Here is an 18,412-nt window from a genome sequence, read left to right on the forward strand (position 1 = left end):
CTATGGTTTATCATCCTTAGCCAAGAAGACTAGATCGTCTAACCATTTGCAGATGTAGTATCAAAGGCAGCACATTCTCCTCAATTATTTTAAGACCCTGAGTGTTGCTGTGGTCTGGGGCTTGAACCCTCAACTACCAACACAGCCATAACACCTTCATGATGTAAAAAGAAATGACAAGGACACATCCAAACGGGTCCTTAGATACTTTAATCTTCCTGATAATTCTGGGAAACATATGGTACTTTGTTGCCTTTCTCTACTTCTAGGCTGTTCAGAGGGCTGCAAAACTCCAGAACAAAAGTTATCTTTCAAATAGGCCCTCTTAGGCCCCATGGTATCAACGAATGCTTTTCATTTAACTAATTTATTCCTGTTTTCTCATCACTATATTCCATTTACATTATCAACTCAGTCAATAATACTAAATTACCCTGTTATACTCTCCCACTGAAGCAGCACCACTGTTTCTTTAGAAACGTACCCCCTTTAGCTGCACAGCAGTCCAGCACACAACATGAGCTAGCAGAACAAAAAATTAATTACTCTGTTTTAATTAGTTTTTCAGAATATTGTCACTGTTCTTGTATACGGGATGCTGTTCTACCCATTTTTGGCCCGTCTGACAACTTGCAACAGACTGGTTGGGTCCTTGCTGGGTTTTCTTTATGTTACAATTAGGTGAGCTAGCTATTACTTTGTTTATGAATACCAATTTAATCAGACTGTGAGTTTGTTTTTTAATTAGTAAATACAGTTCTCAGAACTTTACAATTGCCAGTACTTAATTCGAATATTACTCTAATGTGGAATCGTACTCTTGGCTTTGAAATAAGTGATATTTGTGTTCATTTTGGACCATGTTTTGTACACATGTCCTGGTAAATAGGGAACACAGCATGGCTTACATGTGAAACAATAAACTAATTTGGTTCTCTCTGCTTAATTAACCCTATCAGCCCCAAAGGTAGTCAGCATGTAAGTTCTCCCTCCAGTAATATTGCTGAATCATTCATTAAGAACATGAGAATAACAAAAAGATTCCTAACTCAAGATGCTCTGATCACAACATGAATTCTCCTCATCAGTACCAATGGAAATTTATAGTGAAGAGTCTAGAGAATATGGATATTGATGTTAACCCTTTAACTCCCATGAGTGACCAAGACAGAATTTCTCCATACAATATCAAAATAATATCGAGCAGACAAGTGATGAGAAAAAAGAATAATATCAATTAGAGGATTATAAGTTGATCCAATACCAAATTCTCCAAACTAATATTATAAGAACTGTATGGCAGACAGTAAAGAGAATTACTAATAGATCTTAGGAGTTAAAGGGTTAAGTTGTTGTACTACAGTAAAAGTACTTTATCAAAGTGATTGATGAAAACTAATTGACAAGGAAAGCAAACCAAGGTAATTAATTTTCTTAGATTCTGAAACAAATATAAAAGACTTGCACACTTATTTGTTTTTTGCATTGGGGAATCAATTTTATGTTTATTGTATTCTATTTTAATGTCCAATCGTTTGAACTGTAAAGTTGTGGAGGCTTATTTCAATGCAATGCAAAATGTTTAGTGAACATAATAAACTGACCATCCTGTGTCTAATTCGGATATGGCGGGCATTTCGATGGACCTAGCAACCATTACTGTGTAACGAGGTTACTAAGGGTTACCTTAGTTCTCATATGTCACCAGGGGTCGTAGATACTTTTTCTAGTTTGAAAAATAGTCAATAATGACTTGGAATTAATTGATATTCTGCTTACCAAGAAGATGACATAGGCATGCTTAGCATGCAAGAGTTATTATTTGGGTTGAGAGGGTTGAGAACGGAGGGTTGAGTGGTCAGTGCACTGGGCTCCGAGTCGGAGGACCCGCGTTCTAGTCCTGACCGGGGCAAGGCGTTGTGCCCTTGAGACGTGCGGTAAAAAAAATGCGAGCTCCGCTCTTAGGTTTGGCTAAATCTATATATTACCAACCTCGCTATAGAGTTTATCGTTTCTTGAATGCCAAAGTAGGTTAATGGAACGAATTAATGTTAGTTGCAAATTGTTATTTGAGTTTAGGTTTTCCTGGTAGCCTACGTGATCAAGACAAGAAACGTTCAACAGACAGAAACTCTTCTCTTTCCTATAGTGATACATTGCCAAAACATTAATAAAGGTCATTGAATCAATCTAGATCTTTTATTCGCTTTCTAACAAAATTAAGAAACCTTTACAACGGTCACATGTCATTTTTTGAAGAAGAATTCGAAAAACAAAAAGAGGTAAAAAATTTCTCCTTGATTTATAAGACCTATAATTTTTCTTCTATTCGTATTAACTGTAATCTAATTAGAGAAATCAAGTAAGTTCTTTAAAGTCTCGTGCAGCCTTTCACGTGGATAGTGTATTAAAAAAATTAAATATCAACTTAGGATCCTGTTTCTGCTATAGGGTTTGCTGATTTTTTCCCAACACCGTCGGGTAGGAAAAACATTGAACTACAAATATAAAAAGTGTTTGGAATGAATTTTTAAGGCACGAATAAGATATTTGAATACTAATATTCTGCCGCTTGTCTTTCTGCGGATTAAAGCCGGGTACTGTCGACTCAAAAGAAAGAAAAACATTGAAGAACTCCCGCAAAGTAAAACAAGATCAATCGAAAAGGTGTCAGGGATGTATCGGCAGTTGAATGGCAGTACAGTATTGTAATGAATTTGAAACGAAATAGAACCTATGATCGGCATGATCAACTTGAGAAAGTGAACTCAACCAGCCAGAAATAGCAGTCGATTGTAGTGTGATCGTTTACTTAACGGCGATAAGTCGATTGCAGAAATTTGTCGAAGACAACTATCTTTAAGCGGAATTTATAACTTCTTGATAATATTGGACTACAAATTTATATAACGTTAACCTTAATAAAAGTCCGTTTATGTCGTGAATTTCTCATTTTTAACAAGAAAAACAATGCTCCACACCTGCTGCAAGCTACTTTCAGTCTATTGGTCTTACTAAGGGGAAAAAAAGCTGACTCACGTCCCGAACGTTCTACCGAGTATTATGATTTACATTTAAATATAGAGAGGTTGAGATACTTAAAGAACGAGCCTTTCATGCGCTGTGCCCAAATACAATGTAACGTAATGTAACGACAGCTACTTATAACTATCTGTGTACATAATGGGCTTGACAAGCTGGATGGTAGGTGAAACCGAATCCAAAAAAAAAATTGCAAAACCTTTTTAAGAAGCTGTGCACTGGGTAAGTACCACCTCTCTTATGTCTGTCAGGTATAATGTAGCAATGAGATTTACAGACTTGACTTTCTATTTTGTGAAAAATTTACATCGATTTTGGAATTTCCTGGAACACTCAGGCAAACGAAGCTTGGAAAAAACACTTTTCAGGTGGCAATCATCAGAGAGAATGATGGCGATTCTTCTTTTAGCTCGTGTCACAACGTTTTTCAGTTTTTATACAATGCCAAATGATTGAAAAACAATTGAAAGTCATCGTTATTCGTGATGTTTCCCCTGCGGTGGTCTGTATAACAGCTCTAAGCAGCCACATTTAGGATCAAAGGAATACAGTGGCTTAGTGGCTATCCTTCCACGCTGTTGTGACTAGATGTCAAAATAGAATCGCGTACACTATCGCTACTCATTTATGCGTCAGATGGCAGCCGGAAAATTAGACGTTTTTAGTCTAGCGACGGAAGTCGAGCAATTTGGAAGCAATCCTAGAAGGAGGGTCTCAATGGGGTTAACCTTTAGCCGTAAACAGCTTAAAAAGTTAGCCGTTAGGCGTAAAAATTGACAAATTTTAACCATCTAAAAAATAATAATAATTCTGGTATGAACCATGGTAAGATATTAACCGTAACTGTAAATTGGCCAAAATTTTAACCGTTAGCTGTAAAAGTCATCACCCCATTGAGTCCCTCTAGAAGTTCTCTTCTCAAAACGTAGGGAAATATTTTCACGCTCTCGGCGCTTCCTGCGTGCTTTGTAACAGAACAGAGCACTCTCTAGGCTTCTCTATCTGTCAACTTAACAGGTATTAGGTTAGGCAGATGCAGAAATTAATGACCAGGCGCTCGGAAAATATTGGATATGTTATACCTGCTAAAACTAAAATGATAATACAACGAACTAGAAACTACTGAATTATTTAACAAAAGCAGAAATAGCAATAACGTGTTAAAACGAGCCATAAGGGAAGATTAATGAGCGGAAGATTAGCATACAATTACGTAATAACACCTGCAAAAAAAATTTATCACGCATAACAGGAAATTAGATTGTTCTAGAAAATGTCGCACAATTTTCAGCAAAAGACAAAAGACATTATTTAAACAGCTATTGTTTCGATTCGGAGGCTGCTTAACCAGTTTTTAATGATTGAAGTTTTATTTTGCTAATAAATTAGAAAGTGCCAGTCATTAAAACATTTTGATATTAGCTTTGTTCATGGGTTTATCAATTCTCGTTTTTACGAAGCCAAACAATACTTATCATCTATTGTCTGGAGCCTTTATTTTAATTAGTCGTTCAATTTAAGAAGAACCAAGTTATGACTCGTCACGTCGAGAAGACAGCGTCCTACTAAGAGTTACGACATTGTGCATGCATCAAAAGAAATTCGAATATGGAGTTCAAAACGCGTGAAAAAACACTGCACATGTGCTTTGATAAATGAACCGACGACAACCAAATCAATGTTCACTTCCATAAAATTGATCATGAAGTTCTTATTTCTATCCAACAAAATGATCCTCCGCGTCCGGAGCAAATAGTCCACGGTTTACTAAGGTACACAAAAAGAAAAAAATTTTAGTGACGCAAAGCGATCAAAGCTTATGATATGCAAAACTGTCTACATGGTGCAAGTGAGTTCGAGAGAGTTTGAAAGATATGCTGCACATGCGCAGCCTCCGAGAGAAACTTTCATCAATCTCATGACAACAATTGACAGCAACATATCCATAGTTTGTCTTGATGAATTCGGATGACAGGTGGAATCAAAGCCAGGAAAATGTTCAACGCGCTTTTTATAAGTTGCACGCTAAGTGAGTACCAGCTGTATTATATATCTAATATCAGAATGCTGTAGAAAAGTGGTTTTCCAAAACCATGAAAATAATTTTAGAAAAATAATCAGGTTATTTTGTACGACTAGATTTGCGTTTCTTAACCTCACTAAAATGTAGACTTGAATAATATGAAAACAATATGCTAGAATGAGAAAATATAACATTTTGAAACCTGCAACGACCATTTTAAACCATAGTTGTTGGGTTTTGACGGTTTTCGCAACAGTATTATTTCTAGCAATAATGTCGAGGATCATTTGAACACAGTCGCCTATAAGCTGCGATAGTGCTCTTGTCTTTCACCGATAAAGTGGCCTCTCAGAATAATCGATGGTTTTTAATTCACCGGCCGAATGTATGAATTTGTGTTGACTGAAGTTGGCATTAGGTTTGACGGATGCAAGTCTCGTCGTTCTAGCCGGGCCGAATCAATAACTTCTGGTGATGGAGGTTTTATCCACTTCCCTCTCCGTTCTTAAGATAATTTCTAGGCTTGACCTAACCTAAACCAATGAGTTCTATTTGTGGTTCGATACCAAAAAGCTTAGTGCCAAACAATTAGTCTCTATGACATCATTGTGTTAATTACTATCGGTTATCTAACGGAAGAGCAAACCATGTTTGAAAAACTTGTAGCTACCTTTTAGCAAGGAGAGGAAAATTGCTCCTCTGATCGCAATGAATTCAAAATTGAGCTTAAAACATCGAAATGTATATTTCCACATCTTAAATCAAGTTTTAGAATATATTTTTTTAATTAATCGAGGTAGCCCTTAAAATTCAGTGTTATGCAAATGTAAATATCACTCGGGAGAGTGTCGATAAATTTTCGAAAACTAAACAGTAACGTCTGAAAATATTTGACTTTTTCTGTGTTGACATAGACTTGCTTAAACACAAGAGAAGGTTGGATTGGGAGAAAGGTAGATTGCAAGAGGCTATCGAGGAATTGCATAACTTTCGAGAAGTATCCCAACCTCCTGATAATTCTTCTCAGCGCTTACCACAGAGGACATGTTGAAGTTATGTTAGTCAGCAACACAAATGTGACTTGTAACCTGCGTTTCTTTTGGAGAGCTCGCATATAGCTCGTTAGCGTGGCGAGAAGTTTGAAGTCTAGTCTTCCGAAGTTTACAAAGGCCAAAAAATCAAAGCGTGGATCATGTTCTGCCAGGTGGCAGGCATTTTGACCGGAAAATATTTGCGTTCTTACTTTAAACACAGAGGGATGGTCGTTATGGCGTACATTCCCGAAAAGGAACTACTACATGAATGGACCCTTGAAAGTGTGGTGGATTCGGAATTAAAAAATATTGAAATTTCGCGAAAAGGTGTCCTGTCTTTTGTGTCATTTGCGAATAGCTTACTTTTGAAGGGAGTTACGTAGGTGCACGTGCTATTGAAGAGTTCGGCTGCACGTGAATATTAATGTTACGAGTCAACTATCTTTTGAGACAGATTCCTCAACGCGAAGTTCGCGGCAAAGATAAGGTTTTCTTGGCGTATGTGTTTAGCGAACTTTGCTAAGGCTCTTGGAGAATTTCTAAGTTTAATTCGTATTATTTTAGCTTACTTGGAAATTTGAGGATTAAGGAGGACGTTTTTACAAAAGGTTGCCTTTTTTTAGGGTGGGAGGGGGGGGATAAGGGGGAATAAGGCCTTGCTTCTGAAAGAATTATAATTATAAAGTCAAGTGATTTCATAGTTTGGGTGCCATTACAGTAAGTCTGCATACGCAAGTGAACTCAAAAGTGACATTGGTGTTAACACATGTTACAAACAAAAACAAACAAACAAAATAAAAACTCAGATTTTTTAATTTTCCTCGACAGTACTACTAACTTCGGTGAAGGAAGTACATGGAAGAGGTGAGAAAATAAATGATGATTTAAGCCTCGAACAAAGGTTAAGTCCAACACTTTTGGATTCCTTTTTTTTAGTTATTCTCCTTTTATTTTTTATTATTTTTTCCCCAGAATGCTAGATTTCATGTTTTAAAGATTCCTGTTACATGTTTCAACACCAAGGAATAAATTGGAACGATAACAGAAATTATGTCAAAAGCGGGGGGCTGACCTAATTTCCATTGAAACCGTAAAAGAATGGAACTTTTTAAATGACCTGATTCAAAATCACAAATCGCTATATGATAAGTGGAACATTAGTTTGAAAAAAGAAGCCGGCAATTGGACTTGGGTGAGTGGTAAACCATTGACTATTAACAAATGCAAAGAAAAATAGCCAACTGACGTCGGAGATGTGGCAATAATAGTCAAGACGTCTTCGAATGGCAGTAACCTGGGCCTACAAGTGACCCAAAGGGCTCAGCTGCACGCCTCTATTTGTGAAACTCGCAAAAATAAGATGACAACGCACTTAGGTAAACTAAGAGAGTCCTCAAAGCCCTTGAGCGTAAGAAAAGTGCTATCAGACTGTAATAAGATGATACAACCTTTTGCCTTTATTCCCTCATTGCGTGGAACCAATTACTTTATTTTAGTTTTAAATTGGCCATTATTCTTGATCTATCTATGCCAGTTTCTTTCATGTCGATCAGGACTTAAAATTATGGAGTTTCTCGTAGTGATGAATGAAATATTGCTGCAACGGGGTCAAAGAACATCGTGATAATGGACTTATTTCAGCTTTACCCTCATAAGTAGAGGAGAGGGGACGCGCTTCTGAGAGAAAGTTTATTTACCTTCGATAAATCTCCAAAGGATTATTTCTGACGAATTGTTTCACTGTTTTAAAGATTGTTGTAGAGATTCTTGTCACACGTTTATGGGTTCTGGATTAAAATGGGGGTTTAACAGAGGTCTTTGTGAAGGATGTAGAGGTGACCTAATTTCTATTGAAACTGAAGAGGAATGGAACTTTATTAATAGCGAGATTCGAAATCGCAGACTATTGGAGTGGTACATCGGTTTGTTTGCGCCTCCTAAGTGAAAATAGACTAAAAAACGTGTCTTGGCCCTTAGCGTGATAGAAATACCATGATGGACTACACAGTCATGAGCACGTTGATCTTAGGTTCCCATGCCTCTATTTCCCTTCTATGTTGCAAACGTGTAAATGTATACGACAATCGAATATAAAGAACATGGAGGAACCACTCCCCCTCCTAGCCTTAGTCGGCTAGCTATCCAAATGAGTTTGGCTTTCACACGGATCACGCAAATAAATGGGGTGAAGATAAAAGAGTTCGGTGGAGTCTTCAGGAAACTAAACTCCTCTCAAATGTTTTGCTGGTGCGTTAGTTATAGACCATAGTACCACTCAATTTATCTATCCCTACCATTTTGATATCGAGCATCAAAAAAAACAAACTGGGACTAATTGCACATCTGGTAAAAATCATAATAAAGGTTTCAGAACCGGCTCAATGAAAGAAATGAAAAGATTTGTTGTAAATGCGATTATGGCGGATCAATCGGGCTATCCCGCATGGTTTTCATGTGAGCGAGGCTAGTAAGATTTCCTCTAGAAATCTGTCATACTTCGCAATGCCAACGGGATTTTCCTGTTTCTGAATATCACTAAAAGGGAATGTGGAAACTTTGTCATCAAATCAATTGGGGATCAAATACGTTCAGTAACAAAACATTGGTACAAGGAGGAATACATAAATCAGTTTCAGGGAACTCCTTTCTTTTTTTCTTTTCTGAATACTTTGCCCTTATTGCCAACTGTGACAGCATGGCCATCAGCATCAGCGATGGCACATACGTCGCTGTCGCCATCAATAGCAGCACCGTTGCCCTCGCCGATACCATTGCCATTGTCATCACTGTCTCTATTGACGTTGCCCTCACCCTCACCATCGCCATCGCTGTTTCCGTTTCCGTTGCCGTTGCCATCTCCATCGCCGTCGCCTTCAAATTCAGTTCAGAAGTTGGTGAGTGTTATGATCATATGCGGTCCTTGTACCTGTTATGTTTTAGAAGGTAATTAGTGCATACCTGTGACTGACGTTTTCATTATTTTAGGCAAATGAATATGTTTCCAAACTTGGCAGACTCGATAGCGACAGAAACACTTCTTTGCAGGTATCTAACTCCACCAATGACATATATTAAAATGCAGAATACATTCAGATATAGATATATGTGTGTATAAAAATACACCCCTTTTCAACGTTGCCAATTGAAAATATACATTAAATATATACACCTGTCCTTTTTGGATCGAAAAATGTGATGCACGATGCATGTACATTTCACATCAAGGGATCAAAACGTTTATAGTTATTTTGACGGCAGCTATTGTAATTCCATTTGAACAACTTCCCTTTAATTTCTTTTATCAGAAGCTTTTTGAATGGAAAAAGAAAAGGTGTATGTATCATTTAACAAATAGAGAAGCCTTGACTGTGCTCTGTTCTGTTGTAAAGCACGCAGGAAGCGGCTAGAGCACGAAAGAAGTGTAGGGAGAAACACGAGACGTAGTCAAGTGTTTCTCCACACTTTATGAGTGCTTTAGCCGCTTCCTAAGTGCTTTATAACAGAACAGAGCACAGTCAAGGTTTCTCTATTTATTTTATAATAAAGAATCCGTTAAATTCCCTAAGCATTACTTTCAATTTTCAAAACAAACTTTATTTCCAAAGTGAACAACAGTGTCGTCAGCATACTCTATACTCTCATAAAGCACGCTACTATAAGCCAATCAGTGTCCCTGTTAGAATGGTTCAAATAATCTGATTGGCGGCACAAGACTAAAGCTGTCAAAAAGTGTCAACATTCTGCAATAGTTTACAAACTAAAATAGTTCGGCAGGTCGAATTTAACATTTTTGTCTGAAGTTTTAAGTCTCTAATACAGAATCTTACAGTGAAATGTTGAGTGAACTTCGGCCGAATTATGGCTCATGAAAACACGCGAGTTTTTTCACATGACAAGGTAGAAAACAAACTGTTCAAGGCGAGTATTTTTTGAATGAACGACAGCCGAATTCACCGGAACATGAAGATCGCTCGGGATGACAGCGCCGCAAAACTCGGCTGCAATGACTGATGTGACTTTCCACCCAGCGCATTGGAAAGGATATCAGAGTAAGCTCTTATTTTTCACTCGAAGGGCGGCCGATGTAGTTTGAGGTTTGCTTTACTGCGATGAACGGAGATCGCCATGATGAGCGAGCCCCGATGGACTTCAGCATGATCGTATTCGCTCAGACACCGTTATGACAAGTACGAATTTTAAGTTATGCCAGTTTGGTTATATTTTTCGTCGTTTCCGTTTTGTTTTGTTTTCTTTTTGAACACTGAGCTTTATATACTATACGAGTTTTAGCTGTGTTTGAATTTTATTACCGTACGCGAGCTTGCAATCTAACTGAGCGTGAAAATCTTTAAAACTCGGAATGTCTATTTTGTTTTTCCTTTGAGGATTTTCGTATCTGCTCACGTTTTAATAACGTAAATTACGGCGCCTGGTTCTTTTGTTGCTACTTGCCGGCTCGCTTGTTCCGAAATTTTCGCTTTCAATTATCGAAAAAAAGCGAAAAAGAAGTCCCGGAAAAGGTCGAACGTAGTACAATTTGGCAGATGGTGTGACAGCTTTAGCTCAGCTCTATGCTCTATACTCTCATAGAGCACGCTCTTTCGACCAATGACAGCGCGCGTTATAGCGGAGCTCGCAGAGCGTAGCCCATAATTATACAAAATAGTAGTAACCCATCAAGCCCAAAAAATTTGGATTTACGACCGTACGACCGTACACGGTGCTACTTTTAACATAGGTGGTCAACTGTACCGCAGGCACACCAACGCCACGGCTTTGTTCAGTAGTCCAGTGGTCAGTGCACTGGGCTCCGAGTCGGACGACTCGGGTTCTAGTCCTGGCCGGGTCAAGGCGTTGTGCCCTTGAGACGTGCGGGCTCCGCACGAATGCGAGCTCCGTTCTAAGGCTTGGCTAAATCAACATATTATCCGAACTTTATCATAAATATACATATGTTCAAATGGCAACGTTTTGAAAACGAGTATATAATTACATATATACATGTGTGTTGTGTACTTTTATATGTGAAGAAAGGTAATGACAGAGGAAGAGACAGATGACGGGAAAGAAATCTGATAAGGCCACCTGAGCCAAGGAAAAAACAGCTTTCAAACAACACTCTGTATACTTATATCGTTCTAGGACCGGATCAATATTCTTCTCTAACATCAAAACTCTCACCTTAGTCGTTCCTTTTTTGATGTTTTACTTTTTATCAAACAAAGCAGATTCCAAGTTGCCGCGCATCTGTTTGGTGATGGATAAAATAAAACTTTAGGAGTATTGAGCACATCAATGATCCGTTTCTTTGTTCTTACACATTTTGGCGTCATTAATGATCTATAAGTATAATTAATCAAATACATGGCAAAGGAGTAACTATTTGTAACAAAACAAATTTATAGGTGATTAGAAACACTTTGTTGGCATAGATTACAATAATATTGTTAAAAATCACATGAATAAAACGTTTTACGTGATTTCAGGAGGCTGTAAACGTGTTTGAAAACTTCATCGTCAGTCTTGAAAACATGACAAAATTTCATGAAGGCCAGTTCACCATAGACGAGTTTCAAAGAGGAAGAGAGTCCATCTTTAATGTGGCTGTCGCCTTCGAGAAATTTGCTCTTAATTATGGCAAGCATCACCTTCCAATAAAGATTGTAAGCCACAAAATGGGTGAGTTAAAACACCACCTTTTAATCAGGTTTGTGATAATCTTCTTCGTCGATGCTTATTCACGGTCTCAGTGACTGACACTTTATCTCCTAAATAGGATAATGACTTTTACATCTGGGCTGGATTGCTCTAAGCTGGGTTTAGATAGCCGAGGAGTAGTGTGAAAACTGATTTCAGATGTGAAAGCTATAAAAGAGAATTCAGCATAATTCTATTGGACTATTGACTATAATCTTGATGATTATTGGACTCTTTAAAAACAATGAAGACAATTATCTCAAAAAAGCTTTGAACGAAAGAATCAGAAACTCGGATAAGAATTTAACCTTGGGTGAGCGCTAGTTGGCCTCAGAACAACTGAGTGGGTCCCGAGTCATTTACAAACGCTTATGTTGGATGTTGGATGTTGTCTGTCTCTTAATTCAATTAGTCACATTTTTGATCGTCTTATCCATAAGCAGGAAGTCAATTTTTTTGTCCGACAGTGCTGGAAGTCCAAAAGGCTTACCGCCAAAATACAAGTGACTTTTACTTCGACGTACACGAATGGCAAACGAACATTAATATTGCCTCTTCGAATTTTGCAGATAACGGTTTGTATTACCTGTCGTCTTCAGTCTCAAAAAATTTATATTTTTTTAAACAGCGTTGACGTAATTTCTCATGAAGGACAGCTCACAAGTTTTCGCAGGCTTTGCTTCCAAAACCAACACTCATAGGGTTTATTTCTTTTATAGCCTGAAGGAAATACATAGATTTATCTTTTTCAGGATCAGTGGTCGTCGGGTGCGTATATAAGAATCTGCAAGACATACTGCCGAAAAGTCAACCCAGCAGGAATGAAACAGGAAGCACAAGGTAACAATACTGTCTTCTTTGTGTTCAAAACACCTGGCCCTGGTTGTTCGAAGGGTGATTAACGCTATCCACTGGATAATTCGCTATCCAGCAGATAGAACGAAACATTTTGTTAACACTTATCTGCTGGATACCGTCGACTGGCGTTATCTTCCCTACGTAGAGAACATCGGCTAAAATGTGCAAATCGTTTGGTATCGTCACCACCGCTACCATTCTTTTAAACCACCATATTTGTGTCACATTCTGGTTCGTTTTCAAATCATTTTGTACACAGATATTTGGGTAGCAGAATAATAATGGCAGCAATGGAACCTAAACCAAAAAAATTGCTGGAAAATGTCGTCTTAAAGTTCAAAAACATAAAGGTAAGCAAGATTAAGTCAGATGAAAGTAAAGAAAGATTATTTGGAATGCGCTGTTTTTATTTCATCTAACCGCAATAATTTTATTTTCAGATAGAAGAAAGGGTGAAGAATTGTATGTTTTGGAGAGGCTTCAGCGATAGGTAAAAAATTGCAATATCATCTACTTTTCTTAGAATTTTCTTGTTCGTTTGGTCGTCCGTTTGCCTCCATGTTCCCGCCAATATTTTCCGTGAGTTTTCTTGGAGTCCAGTTGCTTGTTGCTGTATTTGCGAATGTCCTCTTATTTTCCGGTTGTCGTGGGAGACACTTAGCTAGAATTGTTATGTTTCATTATTTTTTTCCTTAATTTATAATTAATTTTCCCTCATAATTTGTCCTAATGAGATTATTTTCTCTATTAAAATAATTTTTGCAAGCTATAATCCTTCTATCTACGACAACTTCTGTCTAAAAATTTGGAATATACCCAATCAAAGTTTGAATCTATGCCTAACAAGGAAGTATTATAAATAGTTTCCGCCTTGACTTACTAAAACTAATAATGAACTGCTAATAATGTAATCGATATTATGAAATCAAAAGGGTTTTGATGAAATTCGCTCTTTTGGTACCATGGAAGGCTATTTCCTACACTACGTCTTGCCAGCTGAGGTTATTTCTTATTTGCAGCTCCGACGGATTTTCAGACGAAGGATGCCATGTAGTTACGTCGAGAAGCAATTCAGAAGAAACAGTTTGTAGCTGCAATCATTTGACTCATTTTGCTGTATTATTTGATTACAACGATGGCACAAAGGTAACCAGTTATGTGTATGTTCTTCTTCCAGCACTGGTGATACATGTAAATTAATTGAACTAATTTGCGTGTCTCTATTTTCTTTTTTATGCTATGTGACGCAGCTTTCCAAACAGGACGAGACTGTGTTGAAGACAATTACCTACATAGGATTAAGCTTGTCGATCATCGGGATGCTTATAACATCAGCCTTGTACTTTTTCTTTACGTAAGTATGGTGCTTAAATAGTCGATGATGTACACATTCTCATGTCCTCTTCTACTTACTATCGATTGTAATTTCTCAACAAAGGAAAAAAAAAACCAGGAATTAACGTAACTTTAAGTTATCCAAAATGTTCCTTTTAATTTCTCCGAAACTGAGCTAAAGTAAGTCGATTAAATTACCAATTTACATCAGATTTCATGTTCAATTAGAAGAGCATTAACAATGCATGGTCTCTTTCCTCAGTCCTTAATGTTTTCTTATTCTATACCAACTTGGCTTTTTATTTTCCTTTTGATTCTGAAGCTTTTGATTGATTTTTTTTGGTGTTTGTCTTGTTTTGTTTTTTTTTCTTTTTTTTCTTAATTTTTTATTTGAATTATGTTTGTTTTGATTATGTTTGTTTTTTTTAACCCATGTTTGGTTTTTGTTTTTACTTTCTTTTTTCGTCATCTTTCATTTGACCAGAGACGTCCGTCAACCTTTGTCTCAAATTCGATTGAGTCTTTCTGTGTCCCTCGGAGTTGGACAGCTAATTTTTCTCGCAGGAGTAAACGCCACAGAACACACGGTGAGAGGCTTTTCCGGTCTGTGAATTTAATTAATCAAATCTTTCTGCTCTAAATATTTTTAGAAAATAGCACAGAAAGACACAAAACATATTTCCTTTTGCAGGCTGCTTGCATCGCAGTAGCAGCTCTGATGCAGTATTTTCTGACAGCTGCCTTTTGTTGGATGTTGGTCGAGGGAATCTACCTCTACCTGTTCGTTGTGAAAGTTTACAACATCAACACCAAGATGCACATGTATCACGTCATCTCATGGGGTATTTCCATTATTAATTTTACCACAACATATATTGGAAGTTACACCATGCTCCCATATTTGGTGTTGTCATCAAGTCAAGTGCTTTGAATTAATTTTTTTGTATTGATGATTAGGTCTCCCTATGATCATTATGGCTATTTCACTTGGCATTGCTGCTGCGAAAGAAGGAATACAAAGCTATATCAGTGATAAATAGTAAGAAACACATCAATAGGTTACTTTTTACCTTTCTTCTCTCTCCCGCGCACTATCAAGTTAAGTTCGTTTTAATTTTCTTGTTCCGTTTTTCCTTGGATTTTTTTTATTCATTCTGATGACTTTCATTCTTGTTTTTCAATTCTCTTAGTTGTTGGCTGTCTTCGACTAACAATCTGATCTGGATATTCGTCTCCTTTGTAACGTTAATCGAAGTTGTGAGTTTATGATAAATTTATATCAAGGTGCTTGGTTTACCAAACTAGTTACCTCCAGAGACTTTTGTTGTTTTGTTGTTTCACCTTTCTCAGCGTTGAATACCAAGATGTGTTTTCTAGGCAAAAAAGTACCACATTGCACAACACTAAAAAAGAGGATGGGAACAGGATTAGAAGGAGATATCAAATTTGACTTTAGCTACGTTGAGCGTAATTGATTCTGTTAAGAAAGTTTTATTCGCGGAATCAGCTCAGTGGTCGAGGATCCGGGTGCAAGGGTCGGGATTTCTATCCCCCGTAATGGAATCATTATTTTTATTTTTCCGACCTATACTAAACGAATAACTTCTATAGTAAGACTGTCTTGGCTTCTCGAGTACCACATCCAGAAACTTAATTCAGTGATTTAAATGGAATTTTTTTTAGCTCAACATCTTGATACTCGTACGAGTCATAAAGGAGATGACCAATTTGGTGCAGCCAACTGGTGAAGACGACCATATTCAGCAAATACGGTAGGATTCACAACATGAAATTATTCAAAATAATAAAAACAAATTGCCTTGTCAAACTGTATGGCGACAATCGCCTGGCTCCCTCATTCCTTGACCAGTTTGCCTTTACGATACCTGTTAATGAGACTGCGAAAAAAAAATTATCATCTCAGTCTTTTACATGTCTCTTCAATTTGTTGTCGATCTCAGAATTGGTATCAAAGCTTGCGCACTGATGATTCCTTTACTGGGTGTCACGTGGCTATTTGGTCTTCTTTCGCCTGTGCAAAAGGCTTTCGCTTACATTTTCACAATACTCAACTCTAGTCAGGTGAGTGTCCGATTGAAACTCTTAATCTCAATCAATCTAGATTGTTCAATTTACACAGCTCTTACCAAAGAGAGAACCCTTTGCAATGATTAGATGATTAAAAAAAAAATTTAAAAACCTGTTAATTATTCACTTGACCCGAAATATATTCGTAGCAGTCTTATTAGACTTATTAGATATTGATTTTTGAAGACGATTATTATATGCCTTGTACACTGAGATACCCAAACAACGCACGCTCCACCGCTTCCTACTTAGGTGGAATATTGTAAAAAAATGATCTTCAAATTGTTTCTGCAACAGGGTTTCCTGATTTTCGTTCTACACGGCTTACGAAACAGTCAGGTAAGAAAAGAAAACTGAGTCAATAATAAGGAAAGTGCATATTATAGCACAGATGTTTAAGCATGAATAACTATTTGAATGAAATTTGAAAGAAATGTATCGTTTGTTGCTTGTCTATCTGCAGATCAGAGAGCGATTGAAAAGAAAGATGAACGTGGTTTTTACCACTTCAAATAAGGAGGACTCCACAAGGAAGAGCCCACAGGTCAATTTAAGTGACGTCGGCGATGCACGGGCAGTTGAATTGCAGCCTCGCAGTGACATTAAACCGAATTAACACTCTACTTAAGTCAATGGATTTAACTGTTCGCCAATAACATTCTATTGCATTGAACGATTGTGTAGTAAATAGCGATTAGTCAATGGCGATGGATCTGAGTTTCAATCTGCTGTTAAAATGTCACGTAGTAAAAGTAAATTGACATTAGGTGCATTATGCATTATGTAAGTCGTTAGTTTTTAGTTAGTATGACGGATGTAGAGCTAGCGAATAGAAATACTGTCAATAAATTGTCATTATTATTATCATTATTTTATTACTATTAAGTGAGATCGTTCTCTTGTTTATTGTTTTAGCAATTTACAAGCTGCAAGTGCTATCTTTTATCTTAACGACTTTTCCAGAACATCGCATACATGTACTTGCTTAAGAATTTTTGTTAGCTACATGCTAAGTTGCGCGCACTAAGGATCAAATTATCGTAACTACAGGTTGGTCTGGCTTGTCTATTATTAAGTGACTTTCATTAAAGGTTAGATCTACTTTAGAAGTTCAATGAACTCATGGAATGAACTGAGTTATTACAAATTCTTCTTTAATTAACACTGTGTTTAGTTCCAACACGCATTTGACTGCCTCCTTTCAATCCTTGTGCGCTACATTTTAACGTTTGCTAGATGATGCTTTTACGTTTCATACCGGAGAGGATACTTGTCAAATAGTATCTTGTAACTGTAATATTAGCAGCCTCGTCCAACATCTAATGTTATTACTCATGAATAAACAGATGAATAGATAGATGATGCTGAGTTAATGCATAAATAACTATGTTAAAAAAGAAAGAAATTCTAAGAGATTACATATTTTAACCCTTCAATGACTAAGATCTCATTTTTAATCCTCCTCACTGTCTGCCAAACAATTCTCAGGTGCTACTTCTGAGAAATTGATACTGGATCAACTAGAAAATCCTCAAACTCTAATTTTTCCTTATGCTCATAACCTATCTGATCGATATTGTATTAATACTGTAAGGAGAAATTCTGTGTTGGTCACTCATGGAAGTTAAAGGATTAAGGATCACTTGAATTTTTCGATATTTATTCTCCACATTCCTTAGATAAGTATTTCTATTTCGAATCGTAAATGTATCGATGAGTTCTGATATTTAAAACTGGAACTATGATAACCAAAATTGGAGAAAACTTAATTTAACAGCGATCGAAGAAAAATCGCACACAGTAGACAATTTAAAGGAACAAAGTGCAGTAATAGATATGTTAGGTAATTTGTCTTAAAACCTGCTACTGCATCTCCCCAAATTAGTGCATTTCTTGTTCTTGTAAACACTTCTTGAACAATATTATGGTTTTGACATGTGACTAAAAAAAATAAAATCGGATAAAGATATTATACGTACATTTCTTCCCCTACTTTCAAAGGGGTATAGAGAAGTGTGCATCATAGGAATTGACGCAGTCACAGCGTATGTTACAACTAAAGTATTATCTTTGCTAGAAACACAAATTGCAAAAATTTATCCTTCAAGCTTTACTTTTTCCTTCATGGGCCTCGAGCACTGCAAAGAGATTAAGAGATATTTGAGCAGTCTTTTTCCAGCTCAGTTTTTATGCCGCAACGTGATAAGCACGAACGCCTTGCATAAGCTCAGCTAATGTAAACACGACAAAACAATCGACAACATTCTATTATTAGGTCACACCTGTTTATAAATTAGCATATAAGGCTACTTCTTCAGAAGAGAGTAAACAAAGG

The 18,412-nt window shown here is 37.0% G+C and overlaps 2 protein-coding genes across 7 annotated transcripts; both read left to right on the top strand.

Annotated features, from left to right (window-relative positions):
* Positions 1–357: 357 nt before the first annotated feature.
* On the top strand, positions 358–14,600 carry LOC149051471 (adhesion G protein-coupled receptor E3-like). Of its 5 annotated transcripts, none has more exons than XM_089184460.1 (12): positions 358–681; positions 6,928–6,963; positions 8,794–8,993; positions 9,085–9,144; positions 11,586–11,778; positions 12,264–12,371; positions 12,549–12,636; positions 12,914–13,004; positions 13,095–13,144; positions 13,674–13,800; positions 13,905–14,008; positions 14,474–14,600. In XM_089184460.1, the coding sequence occupies exons 1-12, from the start codon at positions 669–671 to the stop codon at positions 14,598–14,600; spliced, it is 1,197 nt and encodes a 398-aa protein (XP_089040586.1). In that variant the 5' UTR covers positions 358–668. The 5 variants fall into 5 exon arrangements, with proteins under 5 accessions (XP_089040586.1, XP_089040600.1, XP_089040593.1 ...); XM_089184454.1 differs by lacking the exon at positions 358–681 and adding an exon at positions 4,603–5,071; XM_089184467.1 differs by lacking the exon at positions 6,928–6,963 and having other exon boundaries at positions 523–681.
* On the top strand, positions 14,474–17,513 carry LOC149051472 (adhesion G protein-coupled receptor D1-like). 2 transcript variants are annotated; one of them, XM_089185141.1, is made up of 7 exons: positions 14,474–14,831; positions 14,947–15,028; positions 15,180–15,246; positions 15,673–15,761; positions 15,951–16,071; positions 16,375–16,416; positions 16,541–17,513. In XM_089185141.1, exons 1-7 carry the CDS (start codon positions 14,708–14,710, stop codon positions 16,691–16,693), a joined length of 678 nt encoding a protein of 225 aa, XP_089041267.1. In that variant the 5' UTR covers positions 14,474–14,707; the 3' UTR covers positions 16,694–17,513. The 2 variants fall into 2 exon arrangements, with proteins under 2 accessions (XP_089041267.1, XP_089041273.1); XM_089185147.1 differs by lacking the exon at positions 14,947–15,028 and having other exon boundaries at positions 14,709–14,831.
* The last annotated feature ends 899 nt before the right edge of the window (positions 17,514–18,412 follow it).

This window comes from Pocillopora damicornis, chromosome 1 (assembly GCF_964200805.1).
Source record: "Pocillopora damicornis chromosome 1, jaPocDami1.2, whole genome shotgun sequence".
Classification (NCBI taxonomy): domain Eukaryota; kingdom Metazoa; phylum Cnidaria; class Anthozoa; order Scleractinia; family Pocilloporidae; genus Pocillopora; species Pocillopora damicornis.